At 42.2% G+C, this 20338-nt stretch overlaps 1 protein-coding gene across 7 annotated transcripts; it reads right to left on the reverse strand.

Annotated features, from left to right (window-relative positions):
• Positions 1–7: 7 nt before the first annotated feature.
• On the reverse strand, positions 8–20254 carry orb (oo18 RNA-binding protein). Of its 7 annotated transcripts, none has more exons than NM_001275941.1 (10): positions 19829–20254; positions 18457–18956; positions 9862–10081; positions 8520–9001; positions 7782–7918; positions 7461–7692; positions 6360–7078; positions 6119–6299; positions 5678–6063; positions 8–5623 (listed from the first exon to the last, which is right to left on the reverse strand). In NM_001275941.1, exons 2-10 carry the CDS (start codon positions 18472–18474, stop codon positions 5251–5253), a joined length of 2748 nt encoding a protein of 915 aa, NP_001262870.1. In that variant the 5' UTR covers positions 18475–18956; positions 19829–20254; the 3' UTR covers positions 8–5250. The 7 variants fall into 7 exon arrangements, with proteins under 7 accessions (NP_001262870.1, NP_524460.2, NP_732848.1 ...); NM_079736.3 differs by having other exon boundaries at positions 4045–5623; NM_001170228.1 differs by lacking the exons at positions 9862–10081; positions 18457–18956; positions 19829–20254 and adding exons at positions 9149–9198; positions 9389–9708 and having other exon boundaries at positions 5052–5623.
• Between the last annotated feature and the right edge of the window lie 84 nt (positions 20255–20338).

A 20338-nucleotide genomic window follows, 5' to 3' on the forward strand; every position in this document is an offset into this window, starting at 1 on the left:
AGTTTTTGGTCTGTGTGTCCTTTATTATCTGTTATTTCTTTTATTGTGTGTTTTTAGATTCCCATACATGTATATGTCAGTTTGTGTATTGTTAATTCCCTTCTTAGCCAGCAGAATGTTTAACTTAATGTACATATATTGTCAGCCCTCTGGCGAGGGTTCATTTACCAGAGTTATTCGTATTATTTGTCGTTCACGAGAACGATTTGTTTTGTCGGTTTAGCAGTCATTGTATACAATGTGTCTTAGGCATATTTAAAATACTCATATGTCTGATATAATACTTGTTATGCATGGTTTCAATTTAAATATTTGGATTTATAGATTACATGAGGGACCAGATCAGTTGGTCGGGCAGGAGCCCAAGATCTGACCTCTATGGCTTTGGTTAAAAATAACATTTGTTAGTAAATATATTTTCATTGTACATAGTTTATTTGCTTGTGTTTGTGTGCCGTCGCAAGCGCATAAATATTAACAATTACTTTTTTAGTTATTATCGTTTTTAGTTTGCTCTGCTTGACTGCTTCCATTGGTAAGCTCTTTAGATGTACGAAGTATGAATGAAGTGGTGTTTATCATTTTATTTTTAGCCTTTATGTTTGCTGTTTATGTAACGGGGTTCATTAAAATTCATGTTATTTTGATATAGATATTTTTGGGATTTATTAATTTTCGATAATATACCTAGCTACATGAGTTATATACTTTTGTTATTGTTATTAGTATCATTGGATATTCGATTGAAGTTTGTTCGCTTCACTTACAAAAAAAAAAAGCCTCAAAAAGTTCCCAAAAAGAGTTCATGCACTCAAAATATGTTCAACTTTGTTCCATTTGCTTTTATAGTTGTGTATCTGTCTGTATTCTTTATAACCATAATGCAATTTGAACTCTTGCTCATAACAATATATAATAATTATTTAGTACATAAATAGGTATATATATTTATATTTGTATGTATTTATATTGCATGAACAGTGGCCAAAGTTAAAGGATCGGCTACAAAATATTTGTTCCAACTCTTTTCTACAGTAAAACTGTACAATCTTCCATGTTGGGTATACTGTATATGCTGTAATCCCTCGATATGGTGTACGGTTTACCCATAAAAAAGAAGTCTGGACTTTTTTAGGTGCCTCCAAAAACTAATAACCAACTGTATTAGGTCTTTATGTACCAATTTACGTCTTGCTTTATATATTTATGTATATATTTATTCTTATCGGAAGCTATTTAAAATGGCACTGCAGTAATTTTTGTTTATATTCCTATATAAGGTGGGAAAATCAATTAGTCGAACCCCCGCCAACCCCTTTATATTGGGCGAAAGGACGAGGGCCGTTACTAAATATTCTTCTAAATATCCTTTACTCTCATCCTCTGCTATAACAGTATACGAATTCAGGGCTCTTAACTCAATTCGGTTGCCCCGCAAGTAATTATTAAAATATATATTTATATGTAAGTGTATGTATATAGTATATATGTGGTATTTGATTATTGCATTAAAAGCTTAGTATTCCGTTCTGAATTATTATTTAATATTCATTGGTGTATATATATATAGGTTGTATAATAGTCTTTTTAAAAACCGTTCTTATTGCATTCTTATGCTTACTCGCTAGGTTTACGCTTAATTTTAACATATTTGCCGGGCAAATATTGTTGGTTTAAAATTCAATTTGCAAAGTTCTTGCTAATGTTCCCCCAAAATGTGTCTCACATGTTCGCTTGTGTCTTTGAATACAGTTGACAGTACATCAGTAATACGATAGTAAAAATATCTGGTATAGGGTTTCGAATACGAGTAGTATGGAGTTAGTTTAGAGTACAGAATAGGTTAGTTAATGCGTGCTAAAGATATCGGCATAAGTAAAGATATTCCATCGATAGAACTTCCTCATCATTGATTTGCACCTTAGCTGAGTTTAAAAATAATTACTCTGTATAGTGTAGAATGGCTTAAAAGTAGACGTTTGGATAATCAGATGACTTGCGTCGGTAAAATATGTTTATTTTTTTGAAATATATGTATTTGGATTTGGATTGTTAATTATTTTTATATATATATTGTTACCTAAGTTCGCTTTGCATATTTTCTTAATGTTCCATTTTTGTTTTTTTTTACTTTGCTAAAATTTAATATTATCGGTTTTGCGTGGGAAGCGTTCGATTTTGGTTCCTTTACATTTCGTTTAAACTTTATTTTCTTGTGTTTCTTCACATATTGGATTTAATCTTTGATACATTTGTTTAATCTCCCTAATCTGCTCTTTAGTTTTAGTTTATTTCGATAGGAAAAAAACTATAATTTTAAATAAATCGAAAAGCCAGTATGGAAAAGTTTAAAACTGTTTGCCTCACACATGCATGTGTTAATTTAAAATTCACGTTATCTTTGGCTCTTAAGCTTGTAAAAGCGTTAAAAACGTTAAAGTAAAACTGTGTAACATACGATCGAGATTGGGTCGCCAATTAATTCTTGCCGAAATAGCCTTAAAAAGTTCCATTTAAAAGTCGCCCTGTTTGGGCGTATCTTCATTTGTTCATTTGTTTGCTTAATAAAAATATGGTAAATTTTATAGTTATTTAAAATTGTTCACGAATGTGTACGCGTGTGTGTGTATTTATATTTGTGTGCTAGTGTAGGTATTTTAGTGTATGTATGTATGTATGTATGCATTTGAAATGTGTGAGCATGATTTTTGCGAGCTAAAAACACTTTGTTTCCAAATAGGTTTTAAACGTTTTGCTGGTTCTATCAATAAAATAATGTTACTGCTTTATCAACACCCACCTAATAAACATTAAGGCTAAAAAATGTGAATCTATCCAATGAGTGAGAAGTGAAATAAGGTCCTCTTTTGCTGTTGCAGTTGGAGCATTTATGTTTTCCCTATCAAGGTAAGTCTTACGATTACTAATAATTCAGCTAAAGCACCATTTTATCTGTATAATCTATACAGCTTTACTAGCTTAGGTTAAGATATTTCCCCATCATTCATAACTTGTCTTTAAAATATATGTGGTTCATATTGGGATCTATGGAGCTTATTTTGACCCCTGCTGATATCCATTTACAATCTATGATCTATACTTATTTCCAGGCTGATTTCGCTTGGTAGGCAAAGGATGTGGAATATACAGTACATTCATTTGCGTTAAAAGTAGTCAATAAGCATTTTGATTTGTGGTTGGCATTAAAGCGATTTAAGTGGGTGATTTGCTTGGGTTCTCCTCTTTCCTCTCTCCTAATCGAAGGCAATATGTATGTGAGTATAGCTAGGTAAATGGTAAATGGTAAATGGTTAGTAACAATGCACTTGTCCAGCACTTGTGGGTTTGGGTATATTGCTACTTATACACCGACCAGCTGCTGGCCAGAGTTTCTCGGGGATTTTCTGGCCTGGCCAGGCCAAAGAAAACTAAGCTAGGTAGGCGCTACAACAGAAACCGTTACACTAAGAGGCATCCATGTTTACCCTAGACCCGCAATCAATCCACAGTTCTCGTATCGGTTAATTAAAAAATTGCTTATTCTCGCAAATCTATATCAATAACTAAACAAATTCAACTAGTCTGCAGCTGTCTAGCCATCTGTGCTAACACTCTCCATTCAATTATTGTTTATTATTACTTGGTTTCGTATTTGATTCTTTCGAAGACTACCATAAAATCCCTGTAGGTTCATCGTAATGCCTGTGTGAAAGTGTGATGTTTGAGATAATGCTAAAAACAATTTATGCCTAGAGATTAGTGATGCGTTAAAATGTCACATAACACCCGCAGCGTTAGTTTCGTAAAGTCTGAACTACTCGATTACATTGGTTGCTTTTTGGTTTTTTGGAGTATTTCAGTTGCTTGGTAAAGTAATTTGATTGTTTTTATGCTTAAATTCGTCTGAATTTAACTTTTGATATTCGACTAAGTATATTAACTTCGTTTAATTCTTAAGACTAACAATTAGCATGGGAAGCGCAGGTTAGTGTTTAGTTGGGTTGAGCTTGGATTAGGAAATGCCAAATGAAACCAAGGCGAATTCAATAGCGATTTTGTATATTTGTTTGGTTGGTGAATAGGTGTGTGTGCGTTATTTTATCGTTTAGTGATCAATTCGTGTTTAAGATATAGACTTAAGTATTTTTTTCCTATTCTGTGTAGGTTTACAAACTTATCAAGTTTTAAATTATATAAAGCCTTGTAATGTACACTATGTAATATTTTTGTATACATACATATGTGTGTTTTCTATAGATAAGCGCTAGAGAGATCCTTTCTCAAAATACATGAAAAATAAAGTAGACATAAATTATATGCTTATTGCCCATGAGCTATAAAACTGGAACAGCCAAAAAAGCCAAAGAATGATAAATGCTTAAAACATAGTTCAACAATCAATCAGGCATCGCGTTAATGTTCACAAGGATAATGCTTAAAGCTAATCCAAAACAAAAAATAAACTAAACAGTATATTTATAATAACTCATGTGTGTAACAATTCAATGAAAAACAAAAAAGGGAGACTGGTGAGTTAAACGAATTTACAATTTTTAAAATGTTTTCTTAAAAATTGAAATTCCTGATAAACGCTTAGCGGACAATCCAAATAATATAATATCATATTAACTCGAGTCGGGGGCTTGGCTATGTAAAAAGAAACTACATAAAATTCCTCAGTAATAGCACAAAACATAACAAAAATGGTGTTTCTAATCTCGCAGCGCGGCAAATTGGTCGAGACATTTCAAGTAGCCATTTGCCGCGCGGTTTCGTTTCCTTAAAATTAAACATACAAATTAGAAATTAATAACTGCTTTCTTAGCCAAAAAGTAACTTGAGTAGTATTTGTATGAGGGGTATGAGTAAATGAAATTGCTCATTTCATGTATCATTCATTTAGCATTCGAATGCCAGCTCCAAATGCTGATATGTAAGCATGATTATCAAAAAATAGTATGAATGGGGGTCTCTCTTCTGTTTCGATTCGAGGGTGTTCGTTTTTGGGGGAGTCGTCTAACAATAATTATCTTAAATGAAACTCAAAGTGTAAGCTTCATATTGTACCGATATTATATACACATCAATAAAACTGTGTTTACAATGATAATGACGATGATGAGCCCGGGTCTCCATCGGCTGCAAGAAAACTATCTCCGCCATATTTCTACGTCGCCTACAAGTCCAAAGTCTCACACATTATATTGCGGAAACATCCGTTAAAACGGTGTGGATAAAAGCCGTAACAGTCTAGATCGCCTGATGCTGTTGACGCTGTATTCGCACCTTGTGAATTTGCCGCTGCTGAAGAGTTACCATTGATGTAGCAGCGGCATTGGCAGCTCCTGAGTTTCCCATCACGTTGAGACTGTGGGGCTGCGAGTATTCTTGCAGCTGACGGTGTTTCTGCTGTTGGTACTGATGCTGCTGGTGCTGTTGATGCTGACCGTTCCCCATTCTGTTGTCCCTGATACTTCGTTGGCCAGAGAAGGGTAACGAAACATTCGACGAAGATGGTCCGATGCCAACCAGGCTCTGCGACTTGGAGTTGCGAGTCAAGGGCTTGTGATTTTTGACGATGTCACAGCTGTGCTGCCATTGCCAGCAGCTGCGGCAGAAGTATCTGTAAACAGAATGTAGGAAATAAAATATTACAATATAAATTAATAAAACTTACCGGAAGCACGATAATTCCCTACAATAGTAGGGACCGTGCTGCACACCGCATATGGAACATAGGGCATCCTCCAAGTAGGGATCCACCTGCACCTTCTTGGTGAACTTCGTGGTCCTAATCTCGATAAAGGCGGCCGAAACAGCTTTCATATAGGAGCGAAAGTTGCTAAATGTCACACGTCCCGATCCGATCGGGTACTTGTACTTGTCCGTATCTATACCAGCATACAGCACGCCGTCGAAAAGATCATCCATTATATTTCCCAAGCCCTCGGCAGTCAGTTTTCCATGCAGTGCGCCCACAAACACGGTTTTCGTTGGGTCAAGTTTCTGGGAGCTGGATCGCACAAAATTGGAGTCAGCGATAATCCAAGGAATGACTTCAACCTAGTAAATGAAAGTATTAAATATGGATACTATTCGTACTATCCTTTGCACTTACATCCTTGGACTTAATACGCCGCGAAGAGATTTTGAAGAAGTAGTTCCTACCACAGTGAGAATCATCCACCTGAAGCACACAGGCCGAAAGTAATGCCTTGACCTGCTTGTCCGATTCAAAGATTATGTAAACATAACCCTTGGGCTGAGCCGCCTGCTGCTCCTTGCCGGGCCACTCCACTCTGAGGATATAAGGTTTTTCAGTTACTCACAAGTAGCGCTTTACTTAAGGTTAGACTTACTTAATAGATCCAAATGGCTTGAAGATCTGGATGAGCGACTGCTCACTAATATCCCAGGGAATCCCGCCGAGGAAGACCTTGGGAGAATAGTTGAGCATACGGTGCGAACGCGGCGGCAGGTGTCCACTCCATGTGCATGTGGCATCGCACAGGGCAGCCGAACTCTTATAGAACTTAGCTACGCGATCCAGGTGGCCATCGTTGGTGGTTATAATGCCGCCAACGTTTCCCGCCATTTCTGTCATCAGTGATGATCCGCCTGCGCTCATCAAGTTACCAAGATTGCTTCCACCGACGCTGCCTATGGCGTTGCCGGCATAGCTCTGCAGGAGCTGGTTGATCAGCGGCATTTGTTGAGCTTGGGCATGCAGGAGCTTTAGCGTGTTGATGCGTTGCAAATTCTGCAGTTTGGCCAGCTCCATGTCCACACTGGTGATGTTTTCTAGATTATACTGGCTAAAGCAGTTCTCATTTCCGCTACTAGAAGCACCCACACCCACGCCGTTGTGCTCGAACCCATGTTGTTGGCTACCCAAATTGGCAGATATCTGTTGCTCGTAGTTCCTGTTTAGGTTAACAAACTGCTGCTGCAACTGATGTTGTTGCTGAACCTGCAATTGCTGCTGATTCTGTTGTTGCTGCTGCTGTTGTTGTTGCTGCTGCTGTTGTTGTTGCTGTTGTTGATGTGGAATTTTGTTGCTATTTACAGACAGCAAATTCTAAAAGATAGTAGTAATCAACATTTCACTCATTAGGTAAAATAGGACGAATGATTTAGAGGATAAACTATAGGATAAGTTGGCCATTGTTATTAAGAAAAAAAAATCATCAGGCTCGCTCGCTACCAAGTTGACCTTACCACACGTAAAACTTTAGCCATAATACCTATTGTAAACTGCAATTTTGAAAAAAAAAAAATTTAAAAATATAAATTGTAATAAAGACCAACGCGTTTGAATATTATTTGTAAAGTGAACGAAAAATCTATGGTGTCTTTCTTAATTTGGATAATAAAAGTAATTAATAATAATCTAAGAACATAATAATTTTCTAAAGCTATGAAATAATATTTCCCCCTTGAGATATATTCGAATTACTTACAATCATGTCCAGTAGATTTTGTTCAGTCGTTGAATTGCTGCTGTTCTGACTCTCTGGCGAGTTCGAGCGCGTGGAAGCGTTTGCCAAACTAAGTCCCAATCCGCTGCCCATGGAGTTGCCCAAACTGGTGTAACCTTGCTGCTCCGGCTGTTGCTGTTGTTGTTGCTGGTTGTAGAACATGTTGATGGAGTCCATGGAGAGTCCAATGCCGCTGGACGAGTTGCTGCTGTCGCTGCAAGGGTCGAGTAGTGGAAGAGTCGATTAATCATTGTGTTCAAATCATTCAGAGAGAGTGCCACATTATCATATTTCGGTTATTACCTGACTAAAGGTGAACTGTGAAAGGAGCGATTGTAAATAGATGTAGGCGTACTTGGCGATAAGGGTGCAGAGCAATCGAAGCTGATGTTTGTTCTTTGGAAAGCCTTAAGTGGGTTACTTTGTGCAACATTTTCAAACTAAGTTCGCCAATTCACCCAAAAAGAAAGAAAGAATGGAAACAAACGAATAAATTAAAATTAGGAAAGGAAACGGTAACGACAATAGGTAACTTCGCTAAAACGAAGTTGGCATACCTTGAAGGACTCTTATATTTACGATTTTATTGTAGTTTATAGTAAAGGTTTTTCGCATGCTCAAGTCCTTGCAACGTTTGTTTATATGACGAATACAGAGTGGGTCGATTATTTGCACAGATATTTACAAGTGCAGACAGTTAATATTATTCTTTGAAATATAGTCTTTTACGTGAACTATCAATACTTTTCGAACTTGTATAAAGTTCCACATGGCTTTTAATTTAAATAAATTACTTATTTATCGACCCACCCATGAACACACAGAGCCATTGACAGAGGGGAAAGTTAGAAAATCATAAGACGGTTACGGCCACCGTGCGAGAAATACAGGTTGGTTTTTCGGGGGATAGATACGAGTACAAGCAAGAAAGTTAGGAGAATTCGGTGCAAATTGAGTGCAGTTAGAGAGAAGTTGAAGGTCCCAGCCCGTGGGTAGCATCAACCGGGCGGGCGGACATCGCATGTCGACACCTGGCCTTACCTGGAAGTAGTCAAAATTGGACTTTGTGCCCGGCGAGGCCGATGAATGAGTGGAGCTGGGCGTCAGCGGAGCGTAGGCTGCCGCATTGGCGGACAGTTGAGCGCCATCACCGGCAGCCGCGGCGGCAGCGGCAGCAGCACTGGCGAGCAGCAGATTATTGACGTCGCTGCTGCTGCCGTTGCCACCGAAGCTGGCTGATGGGTTAGCCGCTGAGGTGTTGCACGAGGCATTGGTTTGTTGTCCCACGACTCCTCCTCCACCACCTCCCTGGATCGATGGAACTCCTGGCCCAGGTAATGTCCCTCCAGCTCCAACTCCCACTCCTGTTGCCGTTGCTGCGCCGGCTGTAACTCCATTTGCTCTTCCGCCTCCTCCTGCTCCAAGTATCGGCGCTGATGTCGAGGGGGTCTGGCCAGTACCGACCACTTCATTGGCAGTGCTGGCACCGCACAAGCCGAGTAGATCGTTCAGTGTGATTGGATCTGCAGGCAGTAAAATGAAGAAGATGGTGGGGGTAAGTACAATGTCAACAATTATCGCACAGTTTGTCCAGCCCTCAATAAATCAAAACTATTGCCCCTCAAGCACTTTGCAAATATTCGACAAAACTGCTAATAAATTAAGCGTACTGCAGTCGCTGTTTGTGTTGTCCGTGCTGTCCTGGTCAATGCTGTTGGCACTGCTGTCTTGGGCGAAGTTCTGGGCTCCGTCGCCACTAGTCAGTCTGCCAAGGTCCTTGGAGCTGGCGTTGCTTGTATGGCTGTTGGTGGAGCTCCCATCGCCGTTGCTGCCAAATTCAAACGAGTCCTGCGCTACGGCCATAGCTGGCTCTACCACATATGGCTTCTCGACTCCCAACATGTGTGCACTGATCCTGATGGAATCCTTTCTGGCCTTCGATACGGACTGCAACTACTGCGTCTGCGCTTTCTTATTGAACGGAAACAATTTGGGGCCTATTTTATTTAAAATTTTGATTGGTACTGTAAAATTTAATTAGCGCTTCTTGCTGGCACCGTTGCGACAATTTGAAATGGAAATGAAAATGAAAATTTATGGCTGCGGACGGCGGGGGTGCAGTCCGACTTGAAAAAGGATGTGTATGATTAAATTAAGTTAATAACAATAATGACAGTGTCTACGAATTATGTGTGCCGACTTCTAAAAGTAAAAAACTATTGAAATATTTTCTATTGTGTTTTGACAACAAAGTAAAAGAACAACCCACTGTTTTTCAGCACGTATTCGAAAATTGATGGTCTTGCGATGATGATTCTCCAAAGGGACATACAATTTGCATACACTTACTAATGGAACAAATTCAGCTAATTCTAGAGCTCACCGTTTATAAAAGATATCAATCCATCGTCGTTGCATCTCTCCAACAGACTGTGCTGCTGTTGGTGTTGCTGCAGTTGCAAGTGATGCTGCTGTTGCTGCTGCTGCTGATGGTGGTGATCCAGGTAGGAGCTTATCGAGTGTTTCTGCAGCAACTCCGTTGTGGAGCCTCCGCTCAGGGCTCGCATGTTGCCACCAGAACCGGAGCAATCGGGGGTGTCGTACTGGAAATGAAAAGATAGTGAAGCTTGTAGAAACGATGACATCAAGCAAGAAATTTGAACTGCAATCGTAATAAAAACGGTCGACAGTTGCTGAAACTTTTATTGTCTCGCTGTCTACTTCTTTTTTTTTTAAGGTATGTCAATGCGGATGGAAGGAGTTCCTGCTGCGCCCACCCACCCAACAGCAGCAACTAATGAATCGTTTATCTTTCACATTTCTTGCCACACGCCAGGCAACGGCGAGAGGAGGAGGGACAAGAACGTGGCAACCACACGAGGCCAGCCACAAGGAGACAATGCCGCCGCACCGCAGCACTTCCAGCCCTCAGTTTTTCCCCACCCACATTTCACCCAGTTTGCAGCGCACCCACAGCAGCCGACCGACCCGACCCTTGTGTCGCACTTTCCTCCGAATCTTCCTCGCTCTCCTCTGAAGCACTCTCGAGCGCCTGGGCGCAATTAAAAGCGCATCAAGTGTCAGTGGAGCACACTTAAAAATGCCAAATTAGTGCAAATATTGTTATCAGGCACTCACCAAACAATTTAGCGCAAAATGGCGTACAACTCATTACGCCGGATTAATGCAGCCCACGAAACGTAACGAAAGCCAACGAATCGAGACGAGTGACAGCAATCGGAAACGGGAAACGGAAGTGTGTCTATGTGGGATGAATGACGAGAACTCAAATGAGGATAAAGCAAAAATGTGCCAAAGCCAAGGCAACAAGTAACGACGGTCAGTGGTCAGCTGATGAGTGAGTGCGAAAGAGTTGTTCTAGTTACCTAAAAACGGATTTGGACAAGTCCTTGACTTTCTATGGCAAAATAGAGATGAGGTAAATATATCACAGAATGTATTTTACGATAAACACACCGATCTGTAGCGACACTATGTTATCAAGTGATCGATTGCGGACAAAGAATTCCATTGGAACTTAAATTAACTTACGAAAACTCATTTGTTCATTTGTTCAGCAAGTGGAAATGATGCGATTTTCCTGGTCCAAATGAAACCAGTAAACAGCAAGGGGCACAAGTTAAAGATCTATCGCAGCATAAAGGACTGACACAAGTGGTGGGGAACGAAAAGAACTTCCATCCGCTGGCAAGTTTTGAATGCCGGGAACGAAGCGACAGTCGACGGCTTCCTTAGTCTTTGTCAAGATGTCACAACTATGTTAAGTACAAAACTTGCTATGGATTTAAAAATTGAATGACAACTTGATGAAGGTACGTGCAAAGTCGGAAATGGCACGAACATCCGAACACACGCACGGCAATCACACATCCTATCCAACATGAAAGGATGCGGGGATGTGCCGGACAAGTCGGCTCCGTTGAGAGGCGGCATTGTGGCCCATATGTGTGTGTTTTTGTGCGGGATTTCAGACTTTGTTTCTAGCCTACATACGTCACACGCCCGTCCGCCCACAGTTACAACTTGTGGCAGGCGATAAAAAAAAATGGCGTCAATGAATGCAAATTACAAATAGTCTTCAAGCTATTTTGTAATGCCGAGGCCGCGTCCGTATCCGCATTCGCACTCTCATCCGCAACCGCATCCTCCCCAGATCCGTCGTCCAAAAAAGTCAGTAAGACGCTAAAAGCTTTCGCTGGCGGAAATAGAAAAGGCGTCAAAGAGACTAACGAGAATTCTAAGGCCACCGCCATTAAAAGAAAGCGAAGATACTCTTTTCAAGTACCAGATGGTTAAGCAGGTCGTAAAATCTATAATTTATAATCGATTGTCTTGCACCTTCAATGTAAATATCTTAAAATTGTTATTGTTCACATATTGTTGCGCAATTGAGAAGATCGGTGTAAAAGTGAAATTATCAAGTAACAATTTCTTACTTTTCAATTGAAACAGCTCAATCCAGTGACAATACCCGGCCAACTACTCTACTCTACACTCTCCTCCCGGCAAAATCCCATAAACAACGAAATTGAATACGACAAAAAATCTTAACCACCCGTTCACGCGTAGATTGCACCCTGGCCTATTGACTCCTCTATTCCGTGCGCCCCACGTCCTAAGATCGCCCCCGTTTGCAGGACCACCCCTATATCGTAGCTCCAGTTTCATTTTCAGCTCCTTCTCCTCCTGCTGCTTGTCTCTTTTGCCGTCGAGGATTTGCAAAATTTGATTCAATGGCGTTGCTATGTCCGAGCATCCTTCTCTCACTGTCTACTGTCCACATCCCCATCCACACTCTCCGCCAGCTGATGGCTACATGGAGATATTCGGCATCTCTCTGCGTCCGATCCGAAAATGTCAGCCGAGGGGCCAAGGAGCCGTTCCACCCATAACTCAGTAGTTATTTATCCTATGTCCATTCGACTTGGCTTTTGTGTTTCCACTCCTCCTGCACTGCTACCCCGCCTCGTTGGCCATTTTCTTGGGCTTTTCTTGCATTTCATTTTTGGCAAGCGATTTGCCTCTGCTGCTTTTCGGTCTGGCTGGGATTTTGTCCTGGGCCTGGCCTGCATTTTAGCGGATACACTCATACACATGATGTGGCAATGGTGGTCGACGGACGGGAGAAGTGGGTTTGAAAGCGTTTCCGGGGCCAGAGCCTCTGTAAAATTACATGTTTCTGCTTTCAGAAGTCATACAAATTATTATGTTTGCATCGCTTACAACACTTATTAGATGTCCTGCTCCTGTTTGCCATCCTTTTCCAATGCTTCTCGTGCTGTGCTCCGGCCCAAAGGGGTTTTCGGCATTAAAATTTGATGGCATGTAGTGATAAGCGTTCAATAACGACGTTGTCCTTGTCGACGCCATTGCCCTTCCTGTCCCTTTCCATGCTTTCCGTTGCCCGCTGACTCTCCTTTCCACAAGGGCCACTTCATTCGATTCGTTTCGTTTCGATTTCCCTTTGCCCACCGCCCGTTTCCCGCTCCCAGTGACCGCAGCCAGAGGTTAATGCACAGTTGTAATTTTTTATGGCCGATTACATGTTGCCAACTTGTGGGCGAAAACGGATTCGCAAGGCGGGCAGCGGGAACAGCGACGTTGGCAAGTCCATAAAGGATAAGAGTTATGGCCGAATGCATTTGAATTTGCCAGCGGTAATAGAGTGTTTGCATATTACGTGGCGAGTGCTTAAATCCCCTGAAAGGATTCGGGATGCACAATTTATGGAGCTCTGATCTATAAGCTGCTGTCGTGGCTGCAAAACGATTGCCGACTGCCAAGGGGGAAATCATGTAAATGCAACTCAATTTACGACAAAGTTTTTATTTCGCCCAAAAAACAATTGGCAAATTACGAGGACAGTCCAAAGTCAGTGCCATGCTGCTAGTTTTTTAATAAAAATTAACTTGAAAGCAATACTTTCAATTCACTATCAATTAAAAGACCTTAAGATCTTAACTTACAGTTCAGAAACTGAGGATCTAAGATATAGGAATATCCGGTAGCACTGCGCACCATTCACCTGTGCTAATGTTTATAAGTTTTATTCGTTATATACCTGTAGTAAAAGTTCAGCAAAGTGGATTCACCAAGAATGCCGTGGCGGCGTATAACTAAAGCGTTTAATGTTTGCAAATTAAAAAGCATTCACCGGAGTCGAGACCTCTTTGACTTCGAACTTTGTCCGCAGGCCGGCGGAGTTGTGAATGGCACAAGGATTCGATAAGATGCAAATGCCTGCAGGACAGCAAGCAGAGCCTGGCGTTGGTTTCCGATATAGTGGCACGTAATTGCTGCGCCTACATATCCAGCATCCTGAACCCCATCCACTTCCTCGTCCTCATCCACCTCCTTTAACTCCTACTGCAGATGCTGCCTTGTTTGTGTTGTTTTGTGTTGTACTGAGCTGAGCTGTGCTGTGCTGTGCATTTCATTAAATGCCAATGGCTGGGCAAATTAAATTGAGTTTTGAGCATGTCGAGGAGTGCCATTTCATCAGCTTTGACTACGCGATGTGTCGCCATCATATTTACATAACTGCATGCCTTCCATGGATGCTTGCTTGCCTGCTTGTTTTTGTGTCCTCTGTTTTGTGCAATATGAAAACAAGACATTAAATGCCTTTCTGGATCAGAATTCAACTATCAAAGCGCATGCAGACGTCTTCGCAGGCAGCAGGATCTACACCACCTCCATTGCCACCAGCACCACCAACACTTCATCCTCCTTTCAGCGGAGTCAGTCGCAGTTGCAGTTTCCTTTCGCATGCAGCCCATCCATTTAATAATAACAATATCGTAATTCAGGCAAGTCACTGACAGCACCAGCCTTTACATGGGCGTAGCCAGCCCCTCCTCCGTTCGGCGAACAAACGAGAGAAGCGTAGCGACATTTCAGTTTCAACGGCAACATTTCCGATTCTCGGAGCATTGTTGCCGTTGTTATTGTTTCTCTGGGGCGCCAGTGGATGGGTGAGGAGTGGGCTGGCGGCCAGGCGGTGGCTCCATAGGAGGCGGAATGGTGGGCCAAGCAGCCGTCAACAGGCCTTCAATACATGCACGTTTGTATGAGTGCTAAGTGGAAATAAAACACGCGCTTTTTCCGCACTGTATTATCTGCCACTGCTACTGCCGCTGGATCTGTGGATCTGTTTCTGGTGATGGTGGTGCTCTCCTCCAGCTCCAACCAAATGAAGGTGGTAGTGCAAGCAGCAGCAGAAGCAGCCACCAACGAGGGGTGCATGCTGCACATTTTTTAGGCAGCCCACGACGAGGCGAAAAGGTACAACTTTTCCGGGCCTATTTAAAAAACAGAAATACAATACAGTTTCAAAACTGCCGAGTAATCATCTCGAATGTCTGATGCCTTAGCATTAAAAATATAATTTTGATTAGTTCATATTTCTTCATCATGCCCTTCTAAGTATGCTACGCTTTAACTGATTAATACATTAATTCAACAAGTCCTAGTCATTCTAAACAGAATTTTATACAAAGTACCTATTTAAAAGTATTTTATGCTGAAACCTGATGTAATGGTTTCATTTTAATATTTTTTGAGAGTTTCATACATGTCCCGTAGACTAGATCCTTATTTCATGACAAGTTTTGACGACAGAGATTATCTGTAGCCTGCAGTTCGCAAGGACAAAACTGCTCCATCACGGACGTTTCAAAAACGCTGCACAGAGTTGCGCTGGGAACCTTTGCGAGGATATAGAAAACAAGAGGCGACTCCAACTGGATGCTGCCCTTTTGTGGTTTGCCTTTTATTGTTGCTTGTTGCTGGTGTTGTTGGTGCTCCGACTGGATGTTGCTGTTGCTCATTGCTGTTTGCTTCTATTTTCTTTTGCCGCATTTTGGTTCGCTTTTAATGATAACGCAACAGCATTGTGTGTGTATGCCACCGCCACCGCCAACCCACCAGCCCCTTCTGTCCCCTCATCACGCATCCTCGGGCTCATTCCATTGGCCAAAAGGCCTGATACCCTCTCGACCAGGCCACCTTTCGTCATCCGCTCAACCACAATAATGGTGTGCATCAGCCGGAGTTCAGGGGGTCACAAAGGGGTGAGTGGGTGTCGTCGGACGATGGGCGGTGTCGGCGGTGCCGCATCACAATCACGCATGCCGCACCACTGCCAATGCATTAAATGCTAGTTGAGCCCAGTAGTGTGTGCAACGTCTGGCGAAGTAAATTCAATTGAATTTTGCACTCGTTTTCTGTTTTCAGTTTTCCATTTTTTCTCCCATTTTCCGCACTCTTCTTTTATTTATTTTTTTTTTTTGTATTATTCCTTTCTCATTTTTGTTAAATGCCACAGGCTCATATTGCAATGGGCTACGCCCTAATACCAAGCACCACTACCCAATCCACAAAACGCGGCAGTGCAACAAACGCAACGCACCCTGGTTGATATTTTCTTGGTTGTTATCCTTCTCGCTGGCGGCGGGCGTGTGATTTGCTTGGTATCGACATTTTAATGATGTGCCCTGGGGCTGCTGCCACCGCATTGTTGGAGGACGCCTTGGCCGCCTTGTACTTTTGGCATTTGCGCGAAATGTCGAGACATTCCAATAGTCTGCCAAGGATCAGAACCAGAACCAGAAGCTGGAGCCGTACTATTGGGTAGTGGGAGTGAAAATGGCAGGCTATGGCGGCCTGGACATACCAAGTTGGCCTGCGGCATATACTTAAGTGTACATAACCAACTGTTAATGCCACACCATCGCCCAGCACAATGATTTGCTCGAAATGATTGCCGCCCTCTCTTGAGCATTCACTCGAGTTTGGGTTTGAATAATGCCAATGATTTGCCCGCTGGCAATCAAATTTGAGCCGGCTAATAACTGGCAATTGCAGGCAGTCGTTTAGGGAAAACGGCCAAGCATTCACTTAATTATACTATTAGTGTAATATTTATGGGCGTGTGTAATCAACAGGTAAAGCAGATAGTTTAGTTTGCTTTAAGCATAGTTTACCCCCACGAGCATAGATCTAATTTAATAGTAAGGTTCTATGATTAATTATGCACAATACAGTAATGTTGGCAAGTTTTAATGCCAGACATATTGCTACACAAAATCCCGGTGTCATTGATATGGACTGACCTGCACTTGGACAGTGAACCAAGACGTTGGTGCAAGGACAATAAAGGAAAATTTTGTACGAAACGATGTTACAGCAGGATATGGACTTTTGCAGAGCATGACATCACACATCCTACGGCTTAAAATGGCAAATAAAATGTACAGCATTTCTTATGACCGACAAATTTTCCGCTGTGGCCCCCACCATTATTTATAGGCATTTTAAACAGCAGGCAATGCCGCAATGGAAATGAGTGCAAAAAATATAAATAATACGGAAAGCAGGACATTAAGAACACGCCACGTTGGCAAGAAGTAGACGCATTTTAGACATTACCAGCAAATAAATATGAATGTATAGCAATACGGCAAGGGAAGGGGGGGGGGGGTATAGACACTGCTTACACGACGAAATTGACATTTTGCATTTAGTTATTCAGTTGGGTCTATATTTTGATCTTTTTTTTCTACCATTTTGCTGCCGCCGCTGGCAGCCACAATAAAATGAGAAGAAAAATTGCATAATAACCCCTTTGAAATCGTCGGATTATCCTTAAATATTTGTGTAAACATTGTAACAAATGCGCAGCTCCATTGTCAGCCAACTCGGGCCATGGATGCAGCACAGAACCAACCTCCATCCTTCATCCTCCACCTCTGTTTCCATCTCCGCCTCTTTGAAAGCCATCCCCAATCCATTGACGTAGTCAAGGCGGCTTTTCCTCAACCCCTGTGCGTCGTCTGTCGTCAAATGCCTGAATGATGAGCAATAGACGGGTCCGGGTCTCCTGTCACAGTCGACAATGAGCAACTTTTTCCAAAGGCGGAAGACGTGGCAAGGATACAAACGGGCCGCGTAGCCAACAATGGGACCAAGTGCTCCGCCGAGGAGGGAAAGCGTCTTAAAAAACCTGTCACACATATTGACAGTCGCTTTAGGATCGCTTAAATCAAGTCTGGGGTCGGCGGGGGCATGAGCCGAGTCGTCGGGTTGGTTAGCATGTGCGTATCAGCATAAAGGATATTGTAATCATTACATGTAATTCACATTTGGGGGTGAAGGGCAATTGCCGCAACTGACATAATTTTGATGTGTATTGATATGAAGCGGATTGTCAGGCAGGATAATTAATTTTCCAGAGGATAAAGAAAAACTCAGGAAGGGACATGTAATATTTTGAGCCATAAGAGGCTAATAGCTGTCTGCTTGTACTGTCACTGGAGTTTTAAGATTATTAGACAAACTTTTACGAATCTTTAAAGACATAAAAATCTGGATACTAATGGCAGTTGTAAAGCGTGCCCAACAACTTTAGCTCTGTTTTTTATCCGCTATTCCAATGCTTCCATTTGCTCTCTGCGCTTTTTCTGTACCGCTCAGTGTCCTAATCGAATCATCTCATTTAAGTGAATTAAAAAACATATAAAGGCGAGCAAAATTAAATCACGCAACTATTTTGCGCAACAAAGAGTACAATTAAAAGCCCACCCGGCGGCAAAAAGGACGAAAAGGAGGCGCAGTGGTGTCTGGCGCAGAAAACGCCGCAAGTTTAATCGAATTTAACTACTCATAATGTGCAACAGACGTTGGCGGATGGGGCTGTTTCAGTGGGTGGTGGGGTGGTTTGAAAAACTCTCAGAAGTGTAGGCGTAAAGTTGGGCACTAATCTTATTAGGATCATCCCGGGCCAGCCACTCACGAATCCCAATTGGGAAGATGAACTGAAAAAGCCAGCTGATGTAGAGCTCTCTCACTCGCTCGGTCGTTCTCTCTCTCCCTCTTTCTCTCTAGCCGACTTTATTCGTACGTGAGCGTTTCAATTACCGCTCTGGAGTGCGAATGGGTTTTATTATTATTTACATACCTGTTGCAGCAGGGGCATTGTTTTGAATAAAAATTCCAATTTCCACACTTGTTCACGTTGCGCTCCTTGTTCGTTCGTGCTCGTTCGCGTTCGTTCGTGTTCGGCAGGAGCAGCATCCGCCAACTGACAAAGCGGCAAAACAGATGTCACCACTTCCGCCTCTCGTACCTTCCCTTTCCCACTCCCACTGCCGGCGGAGAGCCCGTTCGCGCACCGTCTCTCTCGCCCTCTCTCTTTCACTCCTGCGCAGGCCTTTCGGTTGGAGTTCGCTGCGGTTCGAGTCCAAGTTCGTGTTGGATCTGGTTGGAGTTTGAATTGGATGCCGAGCCTCGGGCAAGGAATCTGGTTTTTGTTGTTGTTTATTGGAGCTCCACAGGATAACGCGACTGAGCGAGCGAGAGGGGCGAAGGCGAACCAAGACAGCTGGCAGATGTGGCCGTATCAGCAGCAAATAGTCATCGATTCATTCCGCCTCGTCAACGATGCAAATTTCCAAAGGCCTGAAATATCATAAGCATGAATTAATTATAAGAGTACTCTTCTTTGTAGTTTCCAAATCAGTGGAGTTTAAAGAAAACACACGCGTACGCACTTGAGCGTTAAATGCCGTAAATCGATCAAGGCGTATCCCTCTCTCTCCTACTCTCTATGACACTGTCCCGGCTAACTGTAATTAACTGTAATCCAGGGTCGTTTACTTTAAAGGGGGCTTTTATGGCCGCCAATAACACAAACTATGCATTATCCTTTCGGGTGGTAATCCTTTCGGAAGCTGTGTGTTGAGCGAACCTATTATTAGAGCCATAAATCAGCATGAAATGAGCAGTGGCAGCGAAGTTGGAGTTGTAAAATGGAGATGGAGATGGGGCCAAGCCCTGTCTCGCCCTTTCTCTACTCTCTCCATCTCACTCTCGCGCTCTGTGCGTAGAATAATGGGTAGTAAGAATAAGTGTGCACACAGAAAGAAAAATTGCTATACTTTCATGAATTGCACTGTTATTCATATTTCTTTTCAATTGATACCGGACAATCCAAAAATCTATTATTGTGCACACCTTACATTTTATTAACGAATTAAGACCCCGCGCAATTCCAGCTTCATTTCCTCTGTGTGGCCAAGGCGGCGATTGATTGCCGTAGTTTTTGGAGAGATGACGTGAGCCAAAGGCAACAGAAAAAAAAACAGGACCAACGGCACATAATAGTAGTGTGTAGTTGTAAAGTTGTAAAATACGCACGTCGAGAATGAGAGAACGAAAAATGAGCCGCTGCCCTGTTTTTCTTCACCTTCTTGTTACCAACTAATTTGAACTGCACCATTTTTCGGTCAACAATTTCTAGTGCCGGCTAACACTGATACACCAATACATACCCAGGACTCGCAAAAACACGCGGATGGCGCATAAATTCGTGTGAATTTTATTTTAATTCCGCACTTGCAATCGCATCCCGTTTCTTTTGTCGTCCACCAAGCACATTTTTACACACACTCGCACACACGCCGCCAGGAACCGTTACTTCTGCTTTGCACGCCCTTCGCCGTTTTCCGTTTCTCCTTCCGATGCTGTTTCGCCAAACTACTCACTCACGGACGCATTTTTTACTATTAAACTATTTTGATTGTTGAAAATCTTTGCGACTGTGGTATGGCACCACATTAACTCGAATTTAAAATTGAGCCTTAAATTTGAGCGGACCCTGCCGCGGCAATACAAATTAATAGAACAAACTAAATTATCATCCCGTGATATCTTTTATTTTGGAATTTTAGTCGGGATTTTTTGATATTATGGCCACGCCACGGCGTGCAACGCTGCTTAAATAACCTTTTTCGCCTGGCTCTGTCGAACCAACCGCATGCAACCGCTCTCTTGAACTTAAA

Source organism: Drosophila melanogaster, chromosome 3R (genome assembly GCF_000001215.4).
Source record: "Drosophila melanogaster chromosome 3R".
Taxonomy (NCBI): Eukaryota; Metazoa; Arthropoda; class Insecta; order Diptera; family Drosophilidae; genus Drosophila; species Drosophila melanogaster.

Coding starts and splice junctions, on each gene's coding strand:
- orb (NM_001275941.1), bottom strand. Junction 6,300..6,359: donor AAGCCATTTGGATCTATTAA/GTAAGTCTAACC, acceptor TTATATCCTCAG/AGTGGAGTGGCCCGGCAAGG. Junction 6,064..6,118: donor GGCGTATTAAGTCCAAGGAT/GTAAGTGCAAAG, acceptor TTCATTTACTAG/GTTGAAGTCATTCCTTGGAT.